Source organism: Oxyura jamaicensis, chromosome 4 (genome assembly GCF_011077185.1).
Source record: "Oxyura jamaicensis isolate SHBP4307 breed ruddy duck chromosome 4, BPBGC_Ojam_1.0, whole genome shotgun sequence".
NCBI lineage: Eukaryota > Metazoa > Chordata > Aves > Anseriformes > Anatidae > Oxyura > Oxyura jamaicensis.
Window position 1 is genome coordinate 7452438 of NC_048896.1, and position 24932 is coordinate 7477369.

General features: G+C 37.2%; 2 protein-coding genes across 2 annotated transcripts; both read right to left on the reverse strand.

Annotated features, from left to right (window-relative positions):
• Nucleotides 1-112: 112 nt before the first annotated feature.
• Nucleotides 113-13129, reverse strand: HTATSF1 (HIV-1 Tat specific factor 1). The gene is made up of 9 exons (XM_035324728.1): nucleotides 12895-13129; nucleotides 10064-10268; nucleotides 9683-9730; nucleotides 8800-8954; nucleotides 7936-8099; nucleotides 6182-6281; nucleotides 5804-5893; nucleotides 5172-5309; nucleotides 113-4758 (listed from the first exon to the last, which is right to left on the reverse strand). The coding sequence occupies exons 1-9, from the start codon at nucleotides 13087-13089 to the stop codon at nucleotides 4474-4476; spliced, it is 1380 nt and encodes a 459-aa protein (XP_035180619.1). The 5' UTR covers nucleotides 13090-13129; the 3' UTR covers nucleotides 113-4473.
• Nucleotides 13130-16390: 3261 nt separating this feature from the next.
• BRS3 (bombesin receptor subtype 3) lies at nucleotides 16391-24516 on the reverse strand. Its single transcript, XM_035324729.1, has 3 exons — nucleotides 23847-24516; nucleotides 20795-21146; nucleotides 16391-20177 (listed from the first exon to the last, which is right to left on the reverse strand). Exons 1-3 carry the CDS (start codon nucleotides 24275-24277, stop codon nucleotides 19770-19772), a joined length of 1191 nt encoding a protein of 396 aa, XP_035180620.1. The 5' UTR covers nucleotides 24278-24516; the 3' UTR covers nucleotides 16391-19769.
• Between the last annotated feature and the right edge of the window lie 416 nt (nucleotides 24517-24932).

A 24932-nucleotide genomic window follows, 5' to 3' on the forward strand; every position in this document is an offset into this window, starting at 1 on the left:
GTTAACACATATGCTTTATGAACTGAAATCACTGCCCACCAAATGATAGGGTACTTGTTTACTGAGGAAAAAACGAAATAAATACATTATCTCAGAACTCATAAGAAACAACTTTTTGTTCACGAGTTTGTTTATTAAAAAGGTAGTATAAAACACAACCCCTTTAAGAAACAAAATTGAAGACAAATCAAGGGATTTTCAGATGCTGTCACAGGTCTAGAAATTATTCAAATATAATATTTTGAAATAACTTTTTTCTAAAAGGTAACTGAAAATGATCAATTTAGCTTATCAAAAGAAAGTAACCTGTCAGAAAAAATCCAAGTCAACTTAGTGAATTTTAATCTAACAATATACTTTGATATTACAGAATGAGAAAAAAAAAATCTGCTGCAAAAGATTCCATACTTCTATAAATATTTTACAGAACTTTCAACAGTATCATGACAGTAAGACTTCAAGCCCTGTATAATGAGCACTGAAATACACACAAGCCAAATCAACACGAGTACAAAACTTACATAGTTATATTGCAGTGTGTTGCCTCAAATCAGAAATTTTAAAATCCAATTAAGATCTATAGGTATCTAATTCCCCCCGCCCTTTTTTTTTTTTTTTTTTTAAAGAATTTGGTTAGGTTATACAGTTCAAGAATTCAGGGTAATAATACTGATTTTTACTGGGAAGTTTAAAGGCAAGTCTGGGTTTCTATGAAGCATCCAATACCTTTAAGTGAATTAAGCTAAATAAATTTGAAATTATGAATAGATTAACCTTAACTGAATATTGACTAGGACACAGTTTAGTTAAAATGCACTGCATTTAACATACTAATGATTTTAAATGAATTGCAATTCCTATACAAAGTGGAAGTTGTATGAGGGACTGAAATTCAATTAAAAAAAAGTAATAAAGTCAGCAGGAGAAACAGGTAAACATTTTGATGCAAAATGAAACTAACTCTCTTTACAGCTGCATATGCACATTCGAGAACCTGTTGCAACTTCCATGCCTGCAACTTCCATGCCTGTTCTTTTGGGGCTTTTTGTTTCTAGATGTCTGCCTTGGCCACGCTCCTCAAACACAATCTCTGATGAATACTTTTAATTCCATACAATTACCTTGCCAGCAAACCACTAAATACCATCTTGATTGTAAAGCAAACCACCAGTATGTCTTGAATCTAAGCAACTGATTTTGTACTACATGGTTAGGAAAGTGATCACCTATGCTGAATTACACGGCAGTAACAATTAGTTGATATTCTTTCCCCGCTGTTAGATTTAAATTGCTTCACATCCAATTTGTCACACTATGCGAATTAGCAGAAACACATATTTAGTTCAAAACTGAGCAACAATTATCCGCAAAGTGTTTCAACCTGCTGCTAGTTATTGTTTTCATAAAATACCGAGAGGAAGAGACAACTTGACAACTTTTCTTGAGATGAACCTCTCCCTAAAAGGCTAGGGATGAAGGGACATGCAGTACACTGGAACAGAACCCAACGGCAATTAGAAACTGAGCAAAAAGTCTGATTTTGTTGCTACTGATGAGCAAAACAGATTATGAAGTCAATCCTGCATTCTCAGGAAAGATCCACTTTAGTGAAGTCATTAGAAATAATTGATTATTTAAGAAAAAAATACAGTGAGGGGGTTTTAACCCTTTAACTTATCTATTTATGCTGATGCTCAGAGAAAAAAAATTAAAAGCAACTCAGCTTGTTCACTTTCCAATTTGTTAAAATTCAGTACTAAACAATACTGCTCTACACTATGAGAATTTTTATAATCTTACTTTAAAAATAGTAATTTGAACTTTTGTGAAAAATGTAATATATGTTCAGATTAATTTGTAAAAGCTTGCATCATTTAGAAAAGGAAATCAAAAGAATTCAATCTCAATGCTGAAAAGAAAGTCACAGCTGCATTAACCTCTCCATGAGCCATTAAATGCCTCAGTAACTCAATGAATAGTTTGTAAAAATATATTTTTATATTTTACTGGGGAATAGCAGAGGTAGACAAAAGAAAGTACCAATTTGAGTGTAATGTCACTTCAGCACAACATTTTTGTGGAAAAACAGCTTTTATTTTCTTAAGAATCCTAGTTAATAGGAAAGCCAGTAAAGCATTTAGTCTCAGTCTTTGTCAGTGCTCTACTTCAGCATGAAGCCTAGAGGAAAAGGTGAAGCAACTAACATCACGTTTAACTTTTGAAACAAGCCAATCAAATTTGTACATCAACTGGAGAGAGGAAGATTACTGCACAAGCAATGATTCTTTATTTTTCAAAGTCTTTTTTCAAACACTAACCTTATTTTTCATATTTGATATCATGATAAAGGCTTCATAGAACTGTACAATATTTATACATTTGTCAATAGCTTCCCTATATCAATAGCAATTCCACTGTAAAACAGGTGATTTAACTGTGTAGAGTGTTGCATGACTAGGCTCTCTTAAAAAAAGCTAACAGAACACAATAGTTTAACAAATCTAAAACTTTGAGTCTAGAAGCTGGAAGAAAAAAGGAGCACTGAAAGCAGTATTCACCACATTAAATTACATTCTTTCTGTGCCCTCAGAGGTCTGTGGTGTTGTTTACCAATAAAAATCCCAGGCAGAACAAACACAATCCAGAGATGTAATGTGAATATGCCACCATGTGCAGCTACAAACCAAGCAGTATTTCAGATTCCCTGAACTGTTCAAACACTTGCTTTGCTTAAATGTACAATTCACACTCTTGTAAAGATGAGAAAGTGGTCTTATTTAGATTGCAAGTGTTAAGAGTTCTCCTTTACAATACAGCTCATTAAAATTGGAATTTTGTCATGCCAAGTCATAATTAGCCCCCAGAGTTTTAAACCTAGAATTCAAATACCATATCTGTTGTAAGACCATGTATTTTGTCACAAAAGGATGTAATTTGTAACCGCAATGACAAGTATTAACTTCGATGCTCTGGTTGCCATAACTACCCAAATATACTGATTACAAAAAAAAAATGAGTACAAGATAGACCACTGGAAAAAATATAGATGGTGATCTCAGAGCACAAAGTTTGAAAATATCAACTTTCAGAGTATTCTGAATACTTCAGGATTGAATCATACCTAACAATTAGCATCTATGGTTTCTCGCAATCCAATATGAATTAAAAAAAATAAAGATCCTCCTTACAAACGTGTATTAACAGCCATCCATACGAACAATGTGCTACGAATTTAGCACCAATATTTTAAACAATTCCTTAAATCTTTACTCTTATATCCTTAGATATCAAAATAATGGGATTATAAATGAAGAATGACCATGCCCAAAACAGCTCCCCCGGAGTTATTCTCAAAAGCCTGCTTATCTAAAGCTAGAATGTCTTCTAAATCTTTGTTTTGGGAAATATTTCTAAGAGAGCTAGCAATATATGGCTAGCTTTTGATTTTTTCCCCATAGAAAAGAGTAATATTCTTTTAAAGCATGTGTTCAAGTATTCTAACATTTACACAACAAAATGTACTTCAAGTTGCCAAAAGCCTTTAGGTTTTATGGAATTTGGGAGATCTCCCCACTACCCATTGAAGGGCACATTAAGGCTAAACCAAAATGTTGAAGAGAACTCATACTCATCATCCTAACTAAGTTAAACAAAAACCCTTACTCTAATGCTAAAAAAAAAAGTCAAACAATTGAAAGCATGTCTACTGCATACAGACCATAAGTTTAAGATCAGTCTTCTTTCATTATAGGCTAGAATGTTTGTTCATGCATTTCTAGTCTCCTTGACACAATTCCAGCCTCAAAAGAAGATCTAAACATCAATAAAGTTCTAAACAGGAGAAGAAAAATAATTTACTGAATGCCGTGATTTAACCATCTATCTTCACTCAGTTGCCTTATGTTGGCTATAGAGATCTTGTTTGTTTTCCACTTAACTTTAAAGTTTGCAACTTAATATTATTCTATCATTTGCTACTTCATGTATAGCAACATAGCCAATGCATTCACCCAATATGTATCACAGCATATGTTCCATAAAATGATCAAAATTACTCAGGACAAGAATAATTTTAAGAATGAGATACCAAGTTTTGAGGGCTACAGGAAAATTAATAGCAAAATCCACGTCTTGTAATAGCTCTGCATTACTTAAGTTCTATTTAGTTACATAAACTTTAGTGTTGGAACATATTTTACACTTACTTAATGAAACACAGACAAGCATAGATAGAACAAAAGCCTGATGAGTTCTGCTGTATTCTTGGCAACTTGAGTTACTTTACCTCGACAGCCAATTAATACAAACTTTTAGAACCTCATTAAATACTGCTTTTAATGAAAACTTCAAAGCACACAGTTGGTGACATTCTAGTAATGCGTATCATATGAACATCGTCTGCAGTCACCCTGAAGAAAGGGATAAACTCAAACATCACCCTAAAAACCATGCTTTCATAACGCATTGAAAATGTTATGTATCTGCTTCAACATCACTGCCTGCGAGGCTGCTGTCTGTGGATGGAGCACCATCTTCATTAATGCCCTCACCATTATTTTCCCTCTTATGGGCTTCATCATTTACATCCTCCTTAGATGTGTCATTAACTTCTGAAGGTTGTCTGCCTTCAGGCATTTTAACGCTGCTTGTTGCAGAATCTGAATCAGACGTAGTTTGCTGCTCCTTCGCATCAGGATCCTCTAGAAATGATCCCCACACCTTCAGCCTTTCTTCCCTTTCTCTTGCAGTCTCCTCCACCTATTAAAGATACATTTATACAAGTCACTACAGTATCATACTTGTAGAGTGAACACATTTGCACAGATAAAAAAAATGTGAAGATTTATATTGCAGTAATACCTCAAGACTTCAGTAGGACTTGTTTGACTGCAAATTAATAATGTTTATATCCAGTAACCAATCCTCTATGTTTACATCTCTAATACAAGATTTTTAACATGAAACAGGTCCTTTTGTTCTCTTCCTGAATTGAGTAATTAAGGATAATCCTGTCCTTTAGAAGGCACCCTAGCAGTTTTAGTGGAGAAGCAAGATAGGACAAGGGAGGAAGTGAATGGGTGTGGGAAGGGGGGTCACCAAGCACTTCTCAAATGAACACAGATTTACAGTTTAGAGGGAGAATTTAGTGAAATAGAACCATGAAAAACTACCTGATAATCTGTTACACCATCCCATGTTTCAGCACTGAGCTGACGGCCACCAAACCACCTTCCATTTAGAGTTAGTTTGCACAGATCAGCTTCTGTTGCTTCTTTAAATGACACAGAAGCCACACCATCAGGATGTCGCTGTAAGGGAGGGAAACAAGTTATTTAATAGTATTCTAAATAGTATAACTATTCCATCATCTTTCAGCTTGCCTTACAAAATCAGTCAGTATATAGCTCCATCCTGACAATATATAATCTTGTTTGAAAAATAGGTTGTAAGCTTACGTTTTGTTCTTCTGCTTAAGAGTATATTAATTTTTCTGTTACACAGAGCAGAATTTTTGAACATAGAAAACAAAACATTTCAGCTAGTTTAGCTATAAAGAAATTTATTTATAAACTTCAAACTTATGGCATGTATCCAAGTTACTAGGAAAAGTTAGATTTTGTCTTTACATAGGCTAAAGTGGACAGGTGCTTCAAAATTAATTTCTGAAACAGCTCATTTTAAAATACTGAAACGTTGTGAGGTTTCTACTAAAAAGAAATGCTTCGCTCATATTTAAAGAACCACATTTTGCACACTTTCAGACTACATCAATTCTGCCAACACAACATGTAAAAATACCTACATCAAATATAAGAACCTTCTTTACTTGACCAAACTTTTCACACTCTGTCCGTAGATCTTCTCTGATCTCATTTAGCACTAAGGGATCCTCCTGAAATGCAATTACACAGATTAATTTAAACATTTTTTGCTTAACCACCAATGGAATACATTTGCCAGTCTATTACGAGTTCATAGATCAAGTGTTACGCCGTATTTTCAAAGCTACTTGGAGTTGACAGCCCTCACTTGAATAAATTTATTCAAAATAAACTACTTATTAAGAAGCTTATTTTGTGCTAGCTTCTCCACTCTAACATATTTACTATGGGCTCTTGGCAGGAAGTTCAATGTTACCTATAACAACATTGAATCTATAGTAGCAAATTGCATCTTCTACCTCAAAGTCCTTTGGGTGAAACATATTCCTGATAATAACGATGCGTTCATGTCGCATTCGAGCTGCGCCATCTTTCTTCTCAGGCCTCCAATCCAGCTGTCTAATGAAATGAAGCAACAGTAAGAAGATATTGTTGCGGCTCTCTTCTGTTTCTACAAGTATTTGTTGAAAAAAAATCATTAATTTTGTATTTCTTGCAATACATAAACTAAAACATGTATTTTGACAGAGTTAAATTACTCTTAAAAATGCAACAAAAATACAACTTTAACACTTCTACTACAAAGTAGTTGAGGTTTAAACTCCTTAAATGCTCACAAAAATAAAATCTACTTTAACAGTCAAAGCATCACCCTAAACAGTGAAAAATCTTTGAAGTTTCAATTCCTTCCTCATCAATTTAAATTAACCAGCTGCTGCCAAATACAATAAAAATGTCAATATTCTAATAACCTTTCTAAATGAAGATTTATTTTGTAAGAGGCAATCCACTATTTCCTTTGGTAAAATTTTACTGCTTATGTTTAAACAAACACACAGGAACACCTTGAGTCTTACAAAGATTGCTACAATCACAGTGTACAGAACCACTGCCACAAACTAGCAACGCAATTCAGAGTATCTGTCCTAGGACTTTGCTGTCTCATAAAAATGATACTTCTTGGAGAAAAGTCTACTTCATATCCTGTAACAAAATAAAAAAGGGACAAATTCACTTACACTACTAAATCTCAAAATCTTAGATTTAAGGGAAAAAAAAATGTTTAAATTGTTTAAATTCCTCTTTGTATCTGACACTTCAGCTGAAGAAAACCTGGATTACCCAAAGTAGTTCTGCAAGTAAATTACGCTCTTCAACTCAAAAGAAACACCAACTGAAGTAAACTTGTATAAAGATATGTTCAAAACAGCTAAATGACTGAGAGAAAAGCACAATTTCTTTATTCACACAAATTGCTGTCAAATGCAATTTCACTATTTTCATACTTCTCCCCCCTCCACACTAGAGACTTCTTAAAACAAGAACTAGCAGTGTATCTTTGAGGCAGATACATTTCAAGCTACTTTAATTCTTAGACTTGGATCCCTTTAACTATGGCAAAGTGTATCTGCATTATTATTTAAAATGTTTAGTGGAATGCTGCTTTCATTAAAATGAGAGTCCTATTCAAACTTTTTCTTCTTTTTAATCTTCATCTTCTTCCAAAATGCAGAAAATTAATTATTAGAAGTTAAAACCAATATATGCATATATAATTAAAAAATAAAAAATAAAAAAATATCACATACCAAAAGGCAGATGTCTGGGGAAATCTACAGAGATATTTTGATATTTGCTCCTAAGACAGACCACATCTCTTGCCATTTGCAGAAAGTAAAGTATGGTACAAACAGTATACAGACACCTAGAGTGTTACCACCTTATGCAAGTAAGCTTAAATGACAGAACTCAGGCATTCTCATCCACTGGGGGAAAAAAGTCTTAATTCCCCCAAGTTGTAATATTTTCTTCTATAACTGAAAGAAAAATATTACATAGGGAGCAAAGATTCTTAATTTAGCAATTGTGAAGAAGTTCATTATGTCAACAGTTAACTTAGAAGCTCCTCCCTTCCAAACTTATATTATTTACACTATTTCTCTCGCAGACTCTAGCTTTTGTGCAAATCTTATCATTTCATCTGAAAGCAACATCTTACTAATAGCACTTAGAATTCAAGCAATGTTCTACTGAAAGAAAAAAAAATACAAACTTCTGCTGTTGAGACAACTTCTTCTTGTAGTCTTTACATTTCTTCTTCTTTTTGCTTGCATCATACTCCCCCTTCAGTTGGAACTTTGCAACTTCAACATGCAATTTATAGCCTCTAATTTCTGCCTCATCCAGAAGTCTCAAAGCAAGTTGAACTGATTCTCTCTATGTGAAAACAAAACAGAGCACAAGCTTTAAAAAACAGAAAAAACAAACAAAACACCCAGTGCAGTCAAATTATTCCAGTAAGATTTAATTATCATGCTACAAGTTAATTCCCTGACACTGAAAGCCATAAGGCCAGATCTCCTCTGAGTCTTGACTAAGAAAACTTCACAGAAACACACACAGCTGGCCACAAGTGAAACACACGAAGGAAGTACTACTGGAACACTAACTTTTATAGATTAACCAGTTTTAACTGTTTTATTGAGAATAAGAACAGTTCTAAAATCCAAGTCTGAACTTAAAGCAGGTCTCAATTAAAAGCTATGAACACACAGCTACAGTATATGTTCCTTTTCATCTCATTATTTCTATATTTTTGGCCACACAGAAGCGTATATTTTTTTTCTAAGTAAAAGGTGAAGAGGTCCCCCGTTCCACACGATAATTGCTGGCACCTAAGACAGGAACCTTTTTTAGACATGTTTGGCAGGTATTAATGGACATTTTCAGTACAGGGGTGGATAAAGGAAAAACAAATGAGGTACACAGACAGTGATTCCAGAACTGCCCACAGGTCTGCTTTAAACAGACACCCATGTTCTGTGTTGTACTTCAGATACAACAAGAATCTTCTGAACGTGATTCTGAGGCAATGGCCAAAAGCATCTTTACCAGGAAGGAATATCCCATTACTGACCTTTAGATAGCAACACAGGCCATCTCCTTTGAGATTTCCTTCCTTATCTTTGTAAAGTTTGATTTTGTGTTCTTCTGTCTGAGGATCTCGCATAATGATACCACATTTTGACATGACTTGTACAAATTCATCTTTTGTAATGTCTGGTGGTAAACCTACGAAGTATGTTAAAACAGAAGGTTAAGTATGTTCAGTTGGTTCAATTATTTTTTTCATATCTCACTAGAAGAGAAAAGCCACAGTGTTTCTTCAAATGAAAGACAAGAAGCTTGTAAAATGTCTACATACAAAATAATAAATCACAGCCCTTGGAACCAATATTTTTGTTATTACCTTTTAAATATTACTTCATAGCAATGTTTTGAGAACATTTTAACTTCTAAATAGGTTTAACATAGTGATATTGTGCTCCCCAATATACAGACCTAGAGCATTCATGTTACAGATAATACCAACCTTCGAGTGCTCACAGTGATCTATGTGAATGCTGCTATCCTGACCAAGTTTTAAGTTCCACTACACCTCTAAGCAACATAGAAAAAGGCTTATGAACAATCATTTTCTCCACCTACAAATTCAATAAATTTGCAACTGATAATTGAAGATAAAAATGCAAGTGATGTATACGAAACATAGCGTGCCAACTATAAACTTGTTCTCTTTAACCTATTCCTTACAAGTTTGCAGGGACTGGAAAATCTCCCTTAGATTACTTTTCTACATATGCAGTATTAAAGATTACACAGATGTTATGTGAACAGGAACAATGTTAAGTAGCTTGCAAATGGCAGACTAAAAACGTAGTATTAGAAGTCAGTGAGACAAGCCCAATTCTCTTTTACCACATTTAGGTCAAAGTAGGTAAATAAATGCTGTTACTTACCAGTCACATAAACATTTGTGTTTCTGTCCTCTTCTACATGAAACCATCCTAAAAAATAGGAATTTTAATTCAGTTACATCAATATATTAAACATGGGAGCACACATCAATGCACCTCTGATGCTCACGTTCCATCAGATTTCAAAGAAGTTTTCGCTTATTCACAGGAAAACCTCTGAATATGCTTGAATTTGCTTATTTTCCACCTTGTATATGGTCTTGGAAAGATGCCTATGAAATACCAAACAATTTAAAAACTGTTTTGCAAGTTTTCAGAACGATATATACCTTTACTGCTCATGGTAACACTGAACAACTGACAGTTTCCACTTGGTACTATACAGGTTGAAGCCTACGTAGAAAGAAACACTTCACCACTTACCCGGCTCAAGCTTCCGTTTTTCTGATTTTTGTTTTGGATCTGTTTGTTTTGGTCCTTTCTCATTTGCCAATGGTTGTGCATCTGATGTCTTAGAACTTACTGGTAGCTTGCTGTCAGTTGCCGTGCCAGAAGCAGATGAACTGTCTGTGTCATCTGCATGGAAGCCATAGTTAGCATGATACGTTGCCAGAAAATCTTCCGTTATCTGAGAAAGAAATCGGGAAAATTAAAACAAAGGTTCAAAGAACTACAAATCCAGACTTGTCTTTTAGTGTTAGTGTTCTGCAAATGATCTTAATTAATGATGGTTATTTTCTAATCAAGTAAATAATAGCATTTAAAAACTTAAAAAAAAAAAAACTTTATAAAAAGCCATACAGACAGCAAAAATTATCAGTTGAGGTATTTCTGACCTCAACTAAGATATTAATTTCACACAGTACATGAAGTTTTTAAACAAACATTTCACAAGTTCTGCCTTCTTTTCATGCAAAGCTTTCTGCTTTCAATTTAAATGGGAACTGCCTGAAGGTCAGAATCTAAGAGCTCTTGACCACGTTGAAGAGATACAGTGACACTGAAGGTAAGCCAACAATTTATCCACAGATGATGAATGACTGACACTTGTTGGCATCTGCCTTTACACAGAAAGCTTTTCAGAGATGAAATATATATGTGGTGATAGACAATAAATATTGCACTTGAACAGAGTGATATTAACTGCATGTTGTACTTTATATAAGCTGCATGTTGTACTTTATATTCTACTAATAGATGAACAATTAGCTTGTTCTTTTCTGGAGAGAGACAGTATTTGGATAAAAGGTGAGATTAGCTAATGTCTATCTTTAGAGACTGAAAAACTACAAATTGCACCCAGTGCTTTCAGCCAAGTACATTTTAGTACTAGCCACTAGCAGTAACTTCCAAAAAGGTAACGTATCATAGCTGATTTTACTAACAGCAGTGCACAATAAAGTGCTTCCTAAAGTTACACACATTGAAATTATTCTCTCCCAAAGCTGAGCCTTAAGCTTTGATCTGTGCTGCACTTGCTTTATCTGCATTCAAAAGGGAACAAACTCCATGCCAGTACGCTATTGGAAGAGTGACACAATGGATAGTAGCAAGAGACCACAATGACAGCGTGCTCTCGTACCTTCCACAGTGATTTGAAGCTCAATATTTCAACTCTAAACTTTTATTTTTGACAAATCAAATATGCAGAACTGACAGAAACAGGCTTGCCATGGACCCTAAGTGGCTGCTCTTACAGACATGGCATGACATAAGGCCAAGAGTAATGAAGAGTAAGACAAATTCTGGAGGAAAAAAAGGCTCTGTGATCCAGTAACATTTAGTATATTTGACACTAGCAATCTTAGCAAGTCCACAGCTTCACAGTTGATGAAACCTAGAGAACTAAAAAGCTTCTAAACTTTCTGGTGAACAGTATTATCATTAGGTTCTCTAATGAAAATGAGTAACTTAGTGATTAAACCTCCTATAACTAGCTACCGTTCTCTAACAATATCATTTTCAACTTCACAAGGAACGTTTTTTTTATGTAAAGTTAAATTGATTCTTAGCATATGACCTACTACAGACTGTCAAATTTTACCAGTCAATATCAAATATTTTACTTCAATTTTATGTGATCAGAGTGGCATTTCTACTATTACAACTACATCATTTTTTAAATAGCTCTGTACAAGCATTAAGGAATGCATGCAAGTATAAGGGCTTTTACTGGAATTTAGGTAACTCCACGCTTGCATGGAAAACAAGCACCCACAGAATTCCTTTATCAGTACTTCAAACTAGGTCTAGCGGCAGACATCGTGGACAAGTAGTAAGTTCTATCTCCGTACCCACTGTTGTACAGTTCAGTTCACTTAACCTTATAGGAAAAGAAACAATACTACAGGACATGCTAGCATATAATTAACTACTAATTACTCTGAAGTGGAAAGGAATCAATTAACCACATGAAACACAGATACTCCAGGCTTACAGAAGAAAATCCCACATCTGTTTTTTTCCTAGTAAGCAAGGAAGGCAGATGAATTCAACATGTGATTTTGTGCTGTGTATAAAGAGCTATAAAACGGTGGCGCCCATTGATATGGTACCTTTGAAAGAAAAATCATTAAACGATACACGAAGTTGCACTTTTATTAAGAATTTGAATGCCTCCAAATTTTTGAATAGGAAGGATCACAGGGAATGGAAGAACCCGTTTTTAAAACTTCTGTGCTTACTGGATACAGCAACCCACAGGGAGCCATGAATATTCAGTTCTCTACTGCTCCACCGTGTGAGTCTGGATTTTACACATGGTTTTAGCCCTCTGTAAGCCATCTGCTGCACAGACACCTTACTAGGGTTACAATATACAAACCTGGCTTCATTCTCACTCAGATTCTCTGAACTGCAGTGCACTCATGGTCACAAACGTGAACTGGCACAACAGATTTCCCAAACAGATGGGGTAAAGAATCCTCATAGATGTAAATGAAATAGCTACCCTTCACTGCTGTATGCTAACAGTATTTACTTGCAGATCAGCAGACTGGTTCACCACGTTAAACTGATGCCACCTCTCACCAGGTTTTTTCTATTTAAAATACTTGAAATAAACACTGAAGGACGAGCGCTTCCCACCTGCAGCACACCTGTACCTCCGATACACCGTGTTTTGACGCACAAGATCTCGGGAAAGGTGGCAAGACGTGGTTAGGAGCGCAGGGGACACGAAGCAGGCACTCCCCCACCTCTCCCCAGCCCTCCCCGCCCCCTGCCCCTGCCGTGCCCGCCCCGCCCGCAGGCACCTTGGGGAACCAGGCCTTCTTCTCGCGGTCCCACTCGTAGGCCGCGCCGTCGGCCGGGTCCACGTAGGTGAAGGGGTCGGGGACGGCCTCGGCCTCTGCCTCGCCCTCACCCTCGCCGCCGCCGCGCTCGGCGCCGTACTGCTGCTGGAGCTGAAGCTGCTGGTAGAACTCCTCGTTGCCGTCCTCGCCGCTCATCCTCACCCGTGACGGGACTGGGAGTGGGACCGGGACCGGGACCGGGACTGAGGCCGAGGCCGAGGCCGAGGCGAGGCGGGAGCACGCGGTCACGCGCAAGCGGCCGCGAGAACGCGCACCAGCACAGGCCCACCGCCGCCGACCGAGCGGCCCCGGGCACCGCGCACACGCAGGAGCGGAAACGGCTTCCCCGCCCGCCCCGCCTCAGCCACTGAGGAGCGGGCTGAGAGGTCACGTGATGGCGGCGCAGCCAATAGGGAGGAGGGCGAGGGGCTGCGGGGTGCTTCCTGGTTGAGGGCGGGCCGCGGCCTGCAGTTCACTGAGCGCCCCGCGCCGTGCCAGTGCGCGGCCCTGCCCTGCCCTGTCCTGTCCGCTGAGGCGTTGCCCGCCCGGTGTAACGTTCAGTCACTACTCACCCGGAGAAATAAAAGCCAGCTCGGGGTGCCGGGCCTCGCAGCACCCTGCTCCTGCGGAACCTTTCCCCGCTGTGCCGCAGGGAGCCGAGCCTTGCGGCCGTTTTGTCACTGAGCCCATTTTCATGTTGCACTACAAGCAAACACAAAAGTCACAGCCGGTAGATGACGCCGAAATGGCGTGAAAAATGCCAAACATCGGTTCCTGCCCCTCCCTTGGCACAGGTGGCAGCCCAACGCCTTCCAGAACCCCCCTCACGCTGCCTTCTGAAAGGGTCTGGCCGTTGGGGCTATGCAAGGCATCAAGCTTGTCTTCGGATTTTTAAATATGTTTGAATTAACAAAGTTCATAACTAGGTACTCACCGGTGCTGTTATCTATAGGTACTTAAATATTTTTAATAAAAAAATATTGAATCAGTTCATTTAACAGAGCCTTACTTGGTGCCATCTAGTGGTTTTTACACTGCAATCGGAATAGGTTTGCATCAATAGCAAATTTACTTGATAAAGGGTGTATTCAAATGTATTTTTATTTAGAGTAGGAAGAAGCACTCTATTTACATGTCAGTGTGCAAACTTTAACATCGAGCTATAAAATCTAGGTATTAAAACTGTGCAGGTGCTTTAAACAGAAATATAACAGTTCCATCAGGGGCAGGTTGCCAGGTGACTTTAGTGGCAAAGCAATCGTTGCACTCAGAAATGAAAATGATATTCTGTACAGAAGCTTTCTGGAAATAAGCGTTCCAAGAACAAATATATCTTTACTGTCATATGGACTGGAATGATAATAAAATCAAAGATGCAGTCCTGAGCTTGTGAAGCTCTGTAGGGAGGGAAGACCAGTATCAGCTAACTGTCTGGTCAACAGACTGTCAGATAAAATTGCTAAGGATATAAATATAGACTTTTAGTAACCTTTGGCTGTTACACAAAGAACACGCAGCCTAGTTAACAACATCTTTCATGCTTCAAGAATTTTCTCTTGGCAGGGCTATTCCAATAGTTGTTGAAAGATTGTTTTATGTTCACTTACCAGTTGACAGCTTAAGAAACTCTTATTAGCTCTCAAATAGCTCATTTTGGTGGGGTGCATGTGAGGCTTAACATAGAATCACCAAATCACAGAATGGTTTAGGCTGGAAGGACCTCAAAGATTATCTAATCCGAACCCCCCTGCCATGGGCAGGGCCACCTCCATATTTGAAAAGTAAAGTATATCTAACTGTAGGTCAGAAAAATTATTGTCCTTGATTTGTTGCTGACACTGGTAAACTCAGAGTAGCCTAAACTGATGTTTGAGGGGAAAAAAATAATCAATGAGTTAGCTACTGAGGTTTGATGCCCACTCCCTCAATTTCCATTCTTAGATGGTAAAATGAAGGGACGTCAAGTCTAATTGTTCTAAGCATTTACAGGGTTTGAATTGGATATATGTTTGAGAGTAAGATAATCATAGCATTAAATCTTGTAAGAGCTATACAGTGTAAGTCTTAAACTGCTCATTTGATTCCGGCATTTTTTTACATTTATAACCTGACTAAATGTAGGGAACACCGTGTGGACACAGTGTCCGCTACATTTCACAATGTTCTCTGTGCTCACCGTAGCGTTTTGCATTTTACTTTAATGAACAGTGGGTCAGATGTCCTTGGACCAATCATCCAGTTGGTCGTTGGACTGATGATTCAAAGAGCTAGTACATAGCTCTCTTCCCAGTTGAGTGCTTAACAGTAAACTTAAAATTTCAAATTCCTTCTTTTACTTTCCAGTGCAACAAATGTTTTGTAGAGTGATATAGCTGTGATGGGAGGAGTGGAGAGTGTTTCACTGCAGATCTGCCTAAAACAAGTCATTAGGGCACTGTCCTGGGGAGTAAGACATCAAAGTTTAATCCCTGTCATCTGATGGAAGTGAGAGCATCGTTGCATGCAGCAGGGTTAACAAGCTGCCACACATCAGTTCCTGCATGGTAAATCTAATCTGTACGCTTTTACTGCAGATATGAGGACAAACTACCTCAAATTCCTTCGCACTTCCCACAGATAACAGCATGCATGAAGGCAGCTACTGAGGAACAGCTGACATCCAGTAGCTTCCTACCTTGCCACCACCATCTGTTCTCTTCCTCTTCAGTAAAGACTGCACAGTGATCCAGCTCAGGAAGCTAATTCAGCTGAAAACCAGTAACTTTTTTTGGTTGAGACAGCTTTCATCTCAATCACATCCTTGAAACAATTGAATTCATGGCTGCACAAACACAGCCGCTGCAGCAGTGGAAGGATGAGCTGCAGGTTCTGGGGATGCGGCTAAGAGCCGGAACATCACAGCTCAGATCAGCCTAAACTGTCAGGAAATGGCATTTTAAATGACAAAATATCTCAAAACAAACCGTAAAAGGAGGCATTAGCATATTAGGTAATGATGATTTTGTATCTGTCTGACTTTTCTGAGTGATAAAAGGAAATCTTGATTCATCAGAGCTGATTGTTGTTCTAGAGATACCACCTACTAAAAGTACAAAATCTTGGCATAATAAAGTGTTTTGATTTCTATTAAAGCAGAACCAGCAATTCACTAGCTAATATTAATCAGGTAAACATTTAACACTTTTTTCTTAAGAAGATTCTTTGTTACGTAAAGTCAAGGAGGCAGTAAATACTGATTAATTACAGAAAGGTTACTCCTCTGTGACGAGGTATCTTAACTGCGCGAAAAATGACAGGACTGGATCTAGATATGCTAAAAACTAACTAATCTTTCCTATGTTGACAATGGAAATTGCACAGAACAGTTAACCTTTCACTGAGGGCATCATTTGCAGCAGAGCCTGTATATTTTTTTTAATTCTAAGTACCACTGATTGAAATGTACAAGTGGTGTAGCTGTGTGTAACTTTAGCTTATTCTTTAATTGCAATATTCTTAGCAGAAACACATGGCCATCAGCAGGCAGACCATATTTAACTGTGTAAAATAAAACAATGCTTTCTATGGAAACAAGAGGGTGGGCTTTAAAATGGCTATAGTTTCACAAACTGATTTTAATGTTATTCTGTGCCATTTGCTGGAGATGCAGCCCATTACACCGTATCCATGCCTTGACGTGATTTTTTTTTCATTTTATGTGGAAAATAATTTTTTGAAACGAAACCAGTATCTTATACTGAGAGTGCAAATCAGAGCACCAATACTGAACCTGTTACTGACTCAAACATTATTTCTTACATCTATATCTATTAAAGCTGGCAGCATGAACATATTCACAAAATAAACTATAAAAAGGCACATCTTAAAAATAGTATTTACTTACCCAATAAAATTCCACATGAACAAGTCCTTTGATAGAGTCTTGTCTTTCAGTATTTTGTACCTTTCTTCTACATATTCTTTCATTGTGGATATAAATAGTAGAATGCTAATTCCTCATGCCAATTCTTTGCTAAATGACATTCAATATTTCTGTAAATAAACATTATTCCCATTTTTTTAAATAGAATTACATGTATATTACCTAGGGCTGAAAGAACTGTTTTTAACACTGAGAAAAGGTACCAAAAGAAACAATTCCTTTCTCCTAAATCCAGTTATGGTAACATGGAGACATTTTATGGATAGTTATATTGGATGAATAGATGGAATGAGTAACATCAGATTATTTAGATAAAAATAAATGTTGACCAATATATCACCCCAATTCAACATTTCGTGAAGATTTGTAAATATAGAATTATTAACATAGAACAGTTAATTTATGACGTGAAATATTGCCAGTCTTTAACCAAAATATGTGTAGCATATAGCAAAAAATATCACATTTCTAATACAATATATTAGCAATAGATAGACCATCCAGTTGGAGGAGTAGTTACACAAGCAGAAAGTAGCTGCATGCAAAGCAAAGAAAATGGTGAATTAGGAAACTGTGATTTTTAAGGGCTTATTTGAGGTATCGCCAAGGACTTTGTAGTGATAAATGTGCCCTCCAGCAGAGACAAATTGTGAAGTCCAGAAACATGACAGATTTATTTTCTAAAAGTTTCAATAAACTAAAATAGAAAGTGTTGTAAGGGACTATAATGTTTGTTGATCTTTATTTTATATAGAATCCCTATAGTAAGATCTAGGAAAAGAAAAGTAGGGTCTTAAGTGTGTAGGCTTATTTGCCCATTTCAGTCTCACCCTGCAGCTCCATTAAAGAGAACGAGAAGGGAAAAGTATCAGTGTAATGTCTTGTATTTTTACATTGCTCAGTGCCAGGGAATGTGTTCTATTAAGACAAAGAGAGTAAGATGAGGTCTCTGGAGTCTGCTTTGCCATAAATTGCATTTCTGTGCTGTTATATTTCTATTTACTTCAATGATCCTATCCTGGTATACAATTGGTACAATAAAATGGAGAAACCATTTGAAAATTAGTGCTTACAGCCTTGCAGGAAATAACATGAAGAGCGTGGTAAAATAAGGCCAGGCCTGATGAGATTAAAATGGGTTATCATTAAACTGGTTTAAGATGACTACAGAGGTTGTATTCCAATGCCTTTGGGATTTATAGATCAGTTGTATTATTCTGATTAGGACAGTCAGAAGAGAGAGACTGCAAACAGATTTTCTGCATCTTATAATGAAATCAAATAACAGTGCACGGATGGATGGATTTCCGTCCATGTGTTGTTAAGGGCTCTGTGCAACTGGAGGAGTGTTATGTCTTCAAGGGTTAGTTAGTCTTTCAAATAAGAAATAAAATTCAAACTTCTGTGACTGGCAGCAGCAGTTTGTATAATTCATATGTTGCAACCTCTCTTCAATAATTCAATGCACAACTTCTTTTTTTGAGAAAGAAGTCCCTTATTTTAAGCAATAGAAAATCTATTGTGGATTTTTAACACCAACTCCCACAGAACAAAATTTTGGTTCAGGGTACACAAGCCTAATAAAAATAGGTTTCATTCAACATTTTGGTAATGTCGAAGATTTGCTTATTGTATTTCCCGATAGGAAGACAGTTAGGCATAAACAGGCTGCCCATAATAGGCTATAGCTGACTTGTTTACACATGCAGAGTCATCAAAATCAGTGGATTTGAGATTAAAAGGCCAATCTCATAAAGACAGTCTATCATTATTTAAAAAAAATAGGAATGCTACTTGAATAACTCAATTATAGAAGGCTGGTACAATAGAAAAATCCAGCTCTCCCAGCATGTTTGTAGATGTGCGGATGATTTAGAAATGACCACACTATCAAGCAATAGCCTACAGGTGCAGTGGATCTGTATAGGGAAATGGTTAGCCTGACACCCACACTCCACACTTTTGGGGGCTCTACTTCACTCCAGCTCCAGTCTGGTTCCATGGACTGAACACAGTTTTATCTGAAAGAAAGGCAGGTTGTGCACTCTGGGAGGAAGACCAAGGTAAGACAGGTAGGGTTGTCTGAGCAGTTTGCTTCAGAAGGGCACTGCAAATCCAAACTACAACTCTCATACAGATCCAACACAATTGCTTGATGTAAAATCATTATAACAGTGAATAATTCTGCTCATGAGACATATCCATAGATCACAAACAACTTTACAAATGTGGCTAAAGATGATTATCACAGCTTAAGAGAGATGATCACCTACTGGATCCCTTGACCTTCTCAGGATGTGAGAAGAGCATCACTTTAAACTGCAATCAGCTCTTACCCCAAATTTCAAAGTCACTGGCAGAGCAAAGGGTAGCATCGATCTGGCTCATAATTACTTTTTTTTTTTTTTTCTTTTTTCTTTTTCTTTTTTTTTCCATTTGAACTTGCTTCCCAATGCATTTACTCATTTTCAACATCTGGGACAAGAAAATAAATAAAAATCTGACAGGTTGATGGCTTTATCAAGATGCATGGTTTTACTTGCTTGCTTTAGATGGAAGTACTTGGCAGAAGGGAGCTCCCAGTCTCAGGTCACCAAGAACAAAACAATCCCCACAGCCAGTTCTCACAGCAACTTTGCTGGCTCTGGTCCTGCTCAGCACAAGAATCTCCGCTAAGGGTGCGTGTTGATGCTTGGGCAAATGAACAACTCCCTTGAGCCTACGCTGAAAATTTCAGCTGCTTTTTCTTCATCTGCCACACACTTTGATTTCTTTGTTGTATGCTTTAAAAAATTAGGAACTCCTGTTGAAAATCCTTTCAGAGGCAGGCCAGGGCATGGCATTTCTCCATGATGCAGACAGTAGTGACTCAACTGCAAACTGTCAGTTTCTGTCCTTCTTCATCACAGATGGACTAAACACTTTCCTCTTCTTTTGTGATACTGTAATCTGTTAGCAGTGTAACACTGATTTCTGAGCCGTGTGTGCTGCCTGTGACTGACAGGGCTCTGGTAGGTGAATTAGTTTGGGTAGCACTGGGAGGCTTTGTACGAAGTTTTGCCTTGCAGCATGAAACTTGCTTTTTAAAATGTTGCCGGAAACTTTTACTCAGCCAATAAAGAGCAAAAGGATTGACACAAGAATTGCTGAAGGCCAACGCACGGGAAAAAATAGTAGCTATCAGATGAAAGGTGGAAGCATCTACAGAAGAATGGTATGTAAAGGAGCGGTATAGGTAGAGGATGTGGTTAGGCAACCAGCAAAAGGCAAACAAAGCAACAAGCACCAGCACTGTTTTTGCAACTCTCTTGCGGGATTCAATCTACAAGAAAATAATGCATACCTGGTATTAATAGCAATCAGTAACACATTTATGTACTTGGTGCTGATTTTCAAAGTAGTCTAAAAGTCTAAATGCATTAGTGACCAAAAAAACCAACCCCACCATGAAATGGAAAAGAAAAGGAAAGGAAAGGAAAACAGAAAAGAAAAACAGAAAAGAAAATCAATTTCATGTTTTTGTAACAAAGTATTTCCAATGCAGAGCACACTCCGCATCTGCTAGAAATCACATGAGAATCTCAGCTAGATTAGGATTTATAAGGCTGACATGCCAGCTAACATGGATGAGGTCTTACTGTTTAGAATTCAACATCATAACTCCTGAGTTTTAAAGTCATAATAAAGCAAAGCAAACTTTTAGGAAAAATAAGTTTCTCTTTAGGAAAACGTACACTCACAGTTAAGTTGATGAGACATAAGTGTATGCGTAAGTGTACAGCTGCATTTGGATTGCTAATATGCACTGAGTTTATGGAGAATTTTATTAATCTAGTTGTGCAAATTATTAGGAGAAAGTTTTGTACTCAAGAATGAAGACTTGAATCAGCTTGATAGATTATGGAAAACTGGACACTTTAGTGCTCGATCATAACTTACCTGCTTACGGGCGTGACCGTGTTCTTCTGCTGGCATGTTGAATGTACTTTTATATAAAGTTCTGGCAATGAGAAAATAATAGACAGAAATGACAGATAATGGCACAATGTAGAACACTAAGAAGCAAACCAGGGAGTGAGCTTCCTGCAGTATTTTCTCAGATACAGGATAGGGGGCACATGCCTCAAAAGTTACATTTTTCTCCGGGTTGCTGAAAGAATACAGATCTGAAAAAACGGCCTCTGGAATAGCAAATATCATGGAGACAATCCAGACAGAGCCAGCTTTACAGCAGGTCTTCAGGAGCGCGTCTGAGGTCTGCAGTTCCAAGGGCTTAACAATGGCTCTGTACCTAAAAGCAATCAACACCACTGTCAGAGTAAATACAGTAGTAGTGCAAGCACTGATCATGTAAACTTTCTGAGGATAAAGCCATCCCTATTTGCACTAAACTAAATTTTGAAGAATCATCTTGGAAATGAAACATATACTAGTTCATTATAATTAAGATGAGCATGCAAAGGTTAATTTTAAGCATGTATAGTTTTAATGAATTGGCTGGCAGGATTTGAGATTGAAGCCTTCCTTAGTAAAGGCACTTTCTACTGTTTGGATTAGAATCAGTAAACTCCTAGTTTTGTGGAACTGCACAGAAAGATAAAAGAGAGTTGCAAAACTGGTAAAGGTATGAATTAAGTTAACTGGCTTATAAATACATGAAACTATCTATGTGCACTCTTCCTTTCCTCCTTGTTCCTAAGATCCTAGCTGAGTGCAGTGATCTTACTCAAACTAATGCTCAGGTGTTCATTCACATTCATAAAATATGAGCTAACACTGCTGTTGATTCATGGCTGTAATTCTGCTGCATCCAGACTGAGTGAAATGTATGAGATAATCTGGGCAAATCTATGGATGAGTCAAAATCTCTGTGGAAAGGGGACATGGAAAAGGAAGCAGCTCCCACAAAGGTGGGTGAGGCACACAAATCAACATACCCTGCTCTCAAAACATCAGGGACACTTAACGATGCAGACAGAAGAGGTCTTTCCAGGGGCACACGACTGGTATGAAAGGAAACATAGTGAAAAAGGATCCAGAGAACAAGACAGTTCAGGTGTACTATTTTGCACAAGCTGAGAATCTGGTCTTCTCTTTCTCCTCTAGTCAAGTTTAAATTGAAAACTGAAGTCTGCATAGTTGTTTATCTAATAAACATAATTTTTATGGACCTCAAGCTCTTCTAGTGTACTGGAACATGATTGTGCACATGACTTATGTTCTGAAGTGCCTGAGTAAGTTTGCCATATAGTTATCCTGTGAAAACAACTTATGGAGTATTTATATAACAGAAGAATCAAATACAGAAGCAAGTGAAGAATCAAATATGAAGCAATATGAAGAATCAAATACAGAAGCAAGTGTCTCAATGATGGATGCTGAATTAACTTAATGCAGGACCACAATCTTGAAAGTGTGATAAATATTTCAATGAAAACATCATCTTAATATTCAGCATTAGTAACAAATAAAATGCAAGATGTTAGGAATTATTAGGAAAGCAAAGGATTGAAAAGAGAGATGGTGCAATTATCTTTCTCTCTGGTTCAGGCAACTCATGAATACCATGTGCTGCTCTGCACACATCTCAGAAAAACATACTAAGGATGGAATATAAAATGAGCAGCCTGGAGAGGATGGATAGGGATTATTAAATCTTCTGGAAGAAGAGCCAGAGCCATCAAACGAAGCCACTTTCAGAACAAAAGAAAACAAAACTAAAATCAAAACAACAACAAACAAGAAAGAAAGAGGCAGTGAAAGTAATTGCTAACCAAGTTCAAGAAGAGACTGGACAAGGATCTAGAAGAAAAATGTATTGAGGTTATTAAGTAGACAGAAACCACATCTGCTCAGGAGATCATCTGAAGGCTTAGGTGTAGTGTTGTAACGTCACTGTGTTCTTACCCTACCTATGTGTCTTTTCTTGTCTTTGTATTACCACTGCTGGAGTCTGGGTATCGGCCTGCATGGACCCTTGATCTGACAAAGTATGGCCGGTCTTTTGTTGGCAGAATTTTTTTAGGTTACAGTAACAGTAGCATTACTTGGGATTTAAAGTCTGGACATGTGCTATTACATACAATCTACAACTGCTGATGTCCGAGATGAGAATCTTTTTCTTTATTAGTACTAAAATTAATTTTGTCTTTTTCTGTTCCTTGCCATGCTCACGCTGATTGATCTGGAATCTCATTGCAGTATTGTTCATTCAGAAAGGAGGTGCATTGAAAAATGGTTATTCAGCAGTTCCTTAAGACAAGAGTCAGATGGGAGCACTGATCCCTATTAACAGTGCTTCATTTGTAACCTGAGTTTAATTTCAGGACCTCTTGGCTAAAATATTTTTGGAAAAAATGTAAGAACTGTAAGCTCAAAGCAGAGAAAGTATTCCAATTGTGCCACGTTATCTCACACTTAATGAAAACTACCATAAGTATTGCAGTAACCATCAAGTCACAAGAGTCATGAAAGTAGTTTGTCCCACAGTCTGTTCTGAGTTTACTTTTGGCTCTTCATCCCACATGTCACTTGTTTTAGGTCTAAGATTTTAGAGCCTCACTGAGTGCACAGGAGTTAGACAAAGGATTTCCACTCAGTCATTTTTCACAGTTTTATTTTTCATCTTCATTGACTACTTTAGTGCACCACTAGATAGCACCAATATACTGTCTTTTCCCTGCCTTAAGCAATTTACCTTTTCTGTGCAGTGGAGAAAAAAAATGTACTGTACTTCAAACTAATAAAAGGTCAGAAGACTTAAAGAGTCTTTCTCACTTCACTGTATTAAAAAGAGCTGTTCCATTTTTTTCTAATACACATTTTTAAAATAAATGCGAGAGGTTTTTTTTTTCCTTTTTTTTTTTTTTTTTTTTTCAGTCCATTAAAATGTGCCATTTACTATTGTCCAAAATGATAATTTCTGCTCTTTTATTCATTTCTAATTTCACACCTGAGGTATTTCCTGGCAAGCCAGTTGCATCAGACCCACCTGTCAGCACTGAGAACAGTCAGTGTGAACACTGATACTCCAACTGAGGTTAACTGGATGAAAGACAGCAGCTTGCACCCAATTCTTCCGAAGAGCCAGGTATCCACAATGTAACGTGTTGCATCTACAGGCACACAAGTTAATAAAAGCAGTAGGTCTCCAAATGCCAGGCTGGTGATGAAGATGTTTGGAACCGTCTGCATTGATTTAATCTTGAAAAAGACTTTGATGAGTATAGCATTTCCAAGGAGACCCACTGAAATGATCACAGCATATGTAACATAAATTGTGCACAGTATTTCTAATCCTGGAAAGGAGTCTTCAGTCCATTTTTCATTTGTGGTTTCATTATCAATGATTGATTTAAGTTCTGTACCATTTGTAGATGCACACAAAGTCTGATTAGATGAATGCAAGTCTACTTGAGACATTTCCTTAACTGTTTCTTCTCCCCAGGCTGGACTTAAATTAATCCAAATGGAAAAAAAAAAAAAAAAAAAAAAAAAAAAAAAAAGTTTAATAATTAGCTTGCAGCATATCAGCAAGGTCAATAGAGAGGTGCAGATTAGTGTCTGAAGTTAAGATTCCCGTTGCACATTGACTACTTGCATCCCCTTCTGGGTCTCAAAGCATGCCTAGGATAAATGCACACAGATCTTGTTCTGAACTGTGTAGGAGGTGGAGAATTTTTTTATTGGCTTTTCAGCTAGTGGAGAAGAGAGGGAGGAGGAAAAAGAGAAAAGGAGTTTCTTTAAAGATAGTAGCAGAAATGGTGTGTGTGTGTGTGTTTTTTTTTTTTTTTCTTGGAGGTATCTGGCAAATAACTATTGTATTGTATTTACTGTGCTATTACAGTTCCCGTAGTACCTATCAAATGTTTGTTAATATTTTTTCAAAATACTCTATAAAGTAAATAAAATGAAAACCTGAAATAGTTTTATAAAACATACAGGTAAGCATAGAATATACTAATTTAACATAAAACTGTAAAGCATACCTTAATGACAGATAAAAATATCTCAAAATATAGATAGTATTCATTTAAAAATAAATAAATAAATAAATAAAAAGCCTTAGAGACAGCCT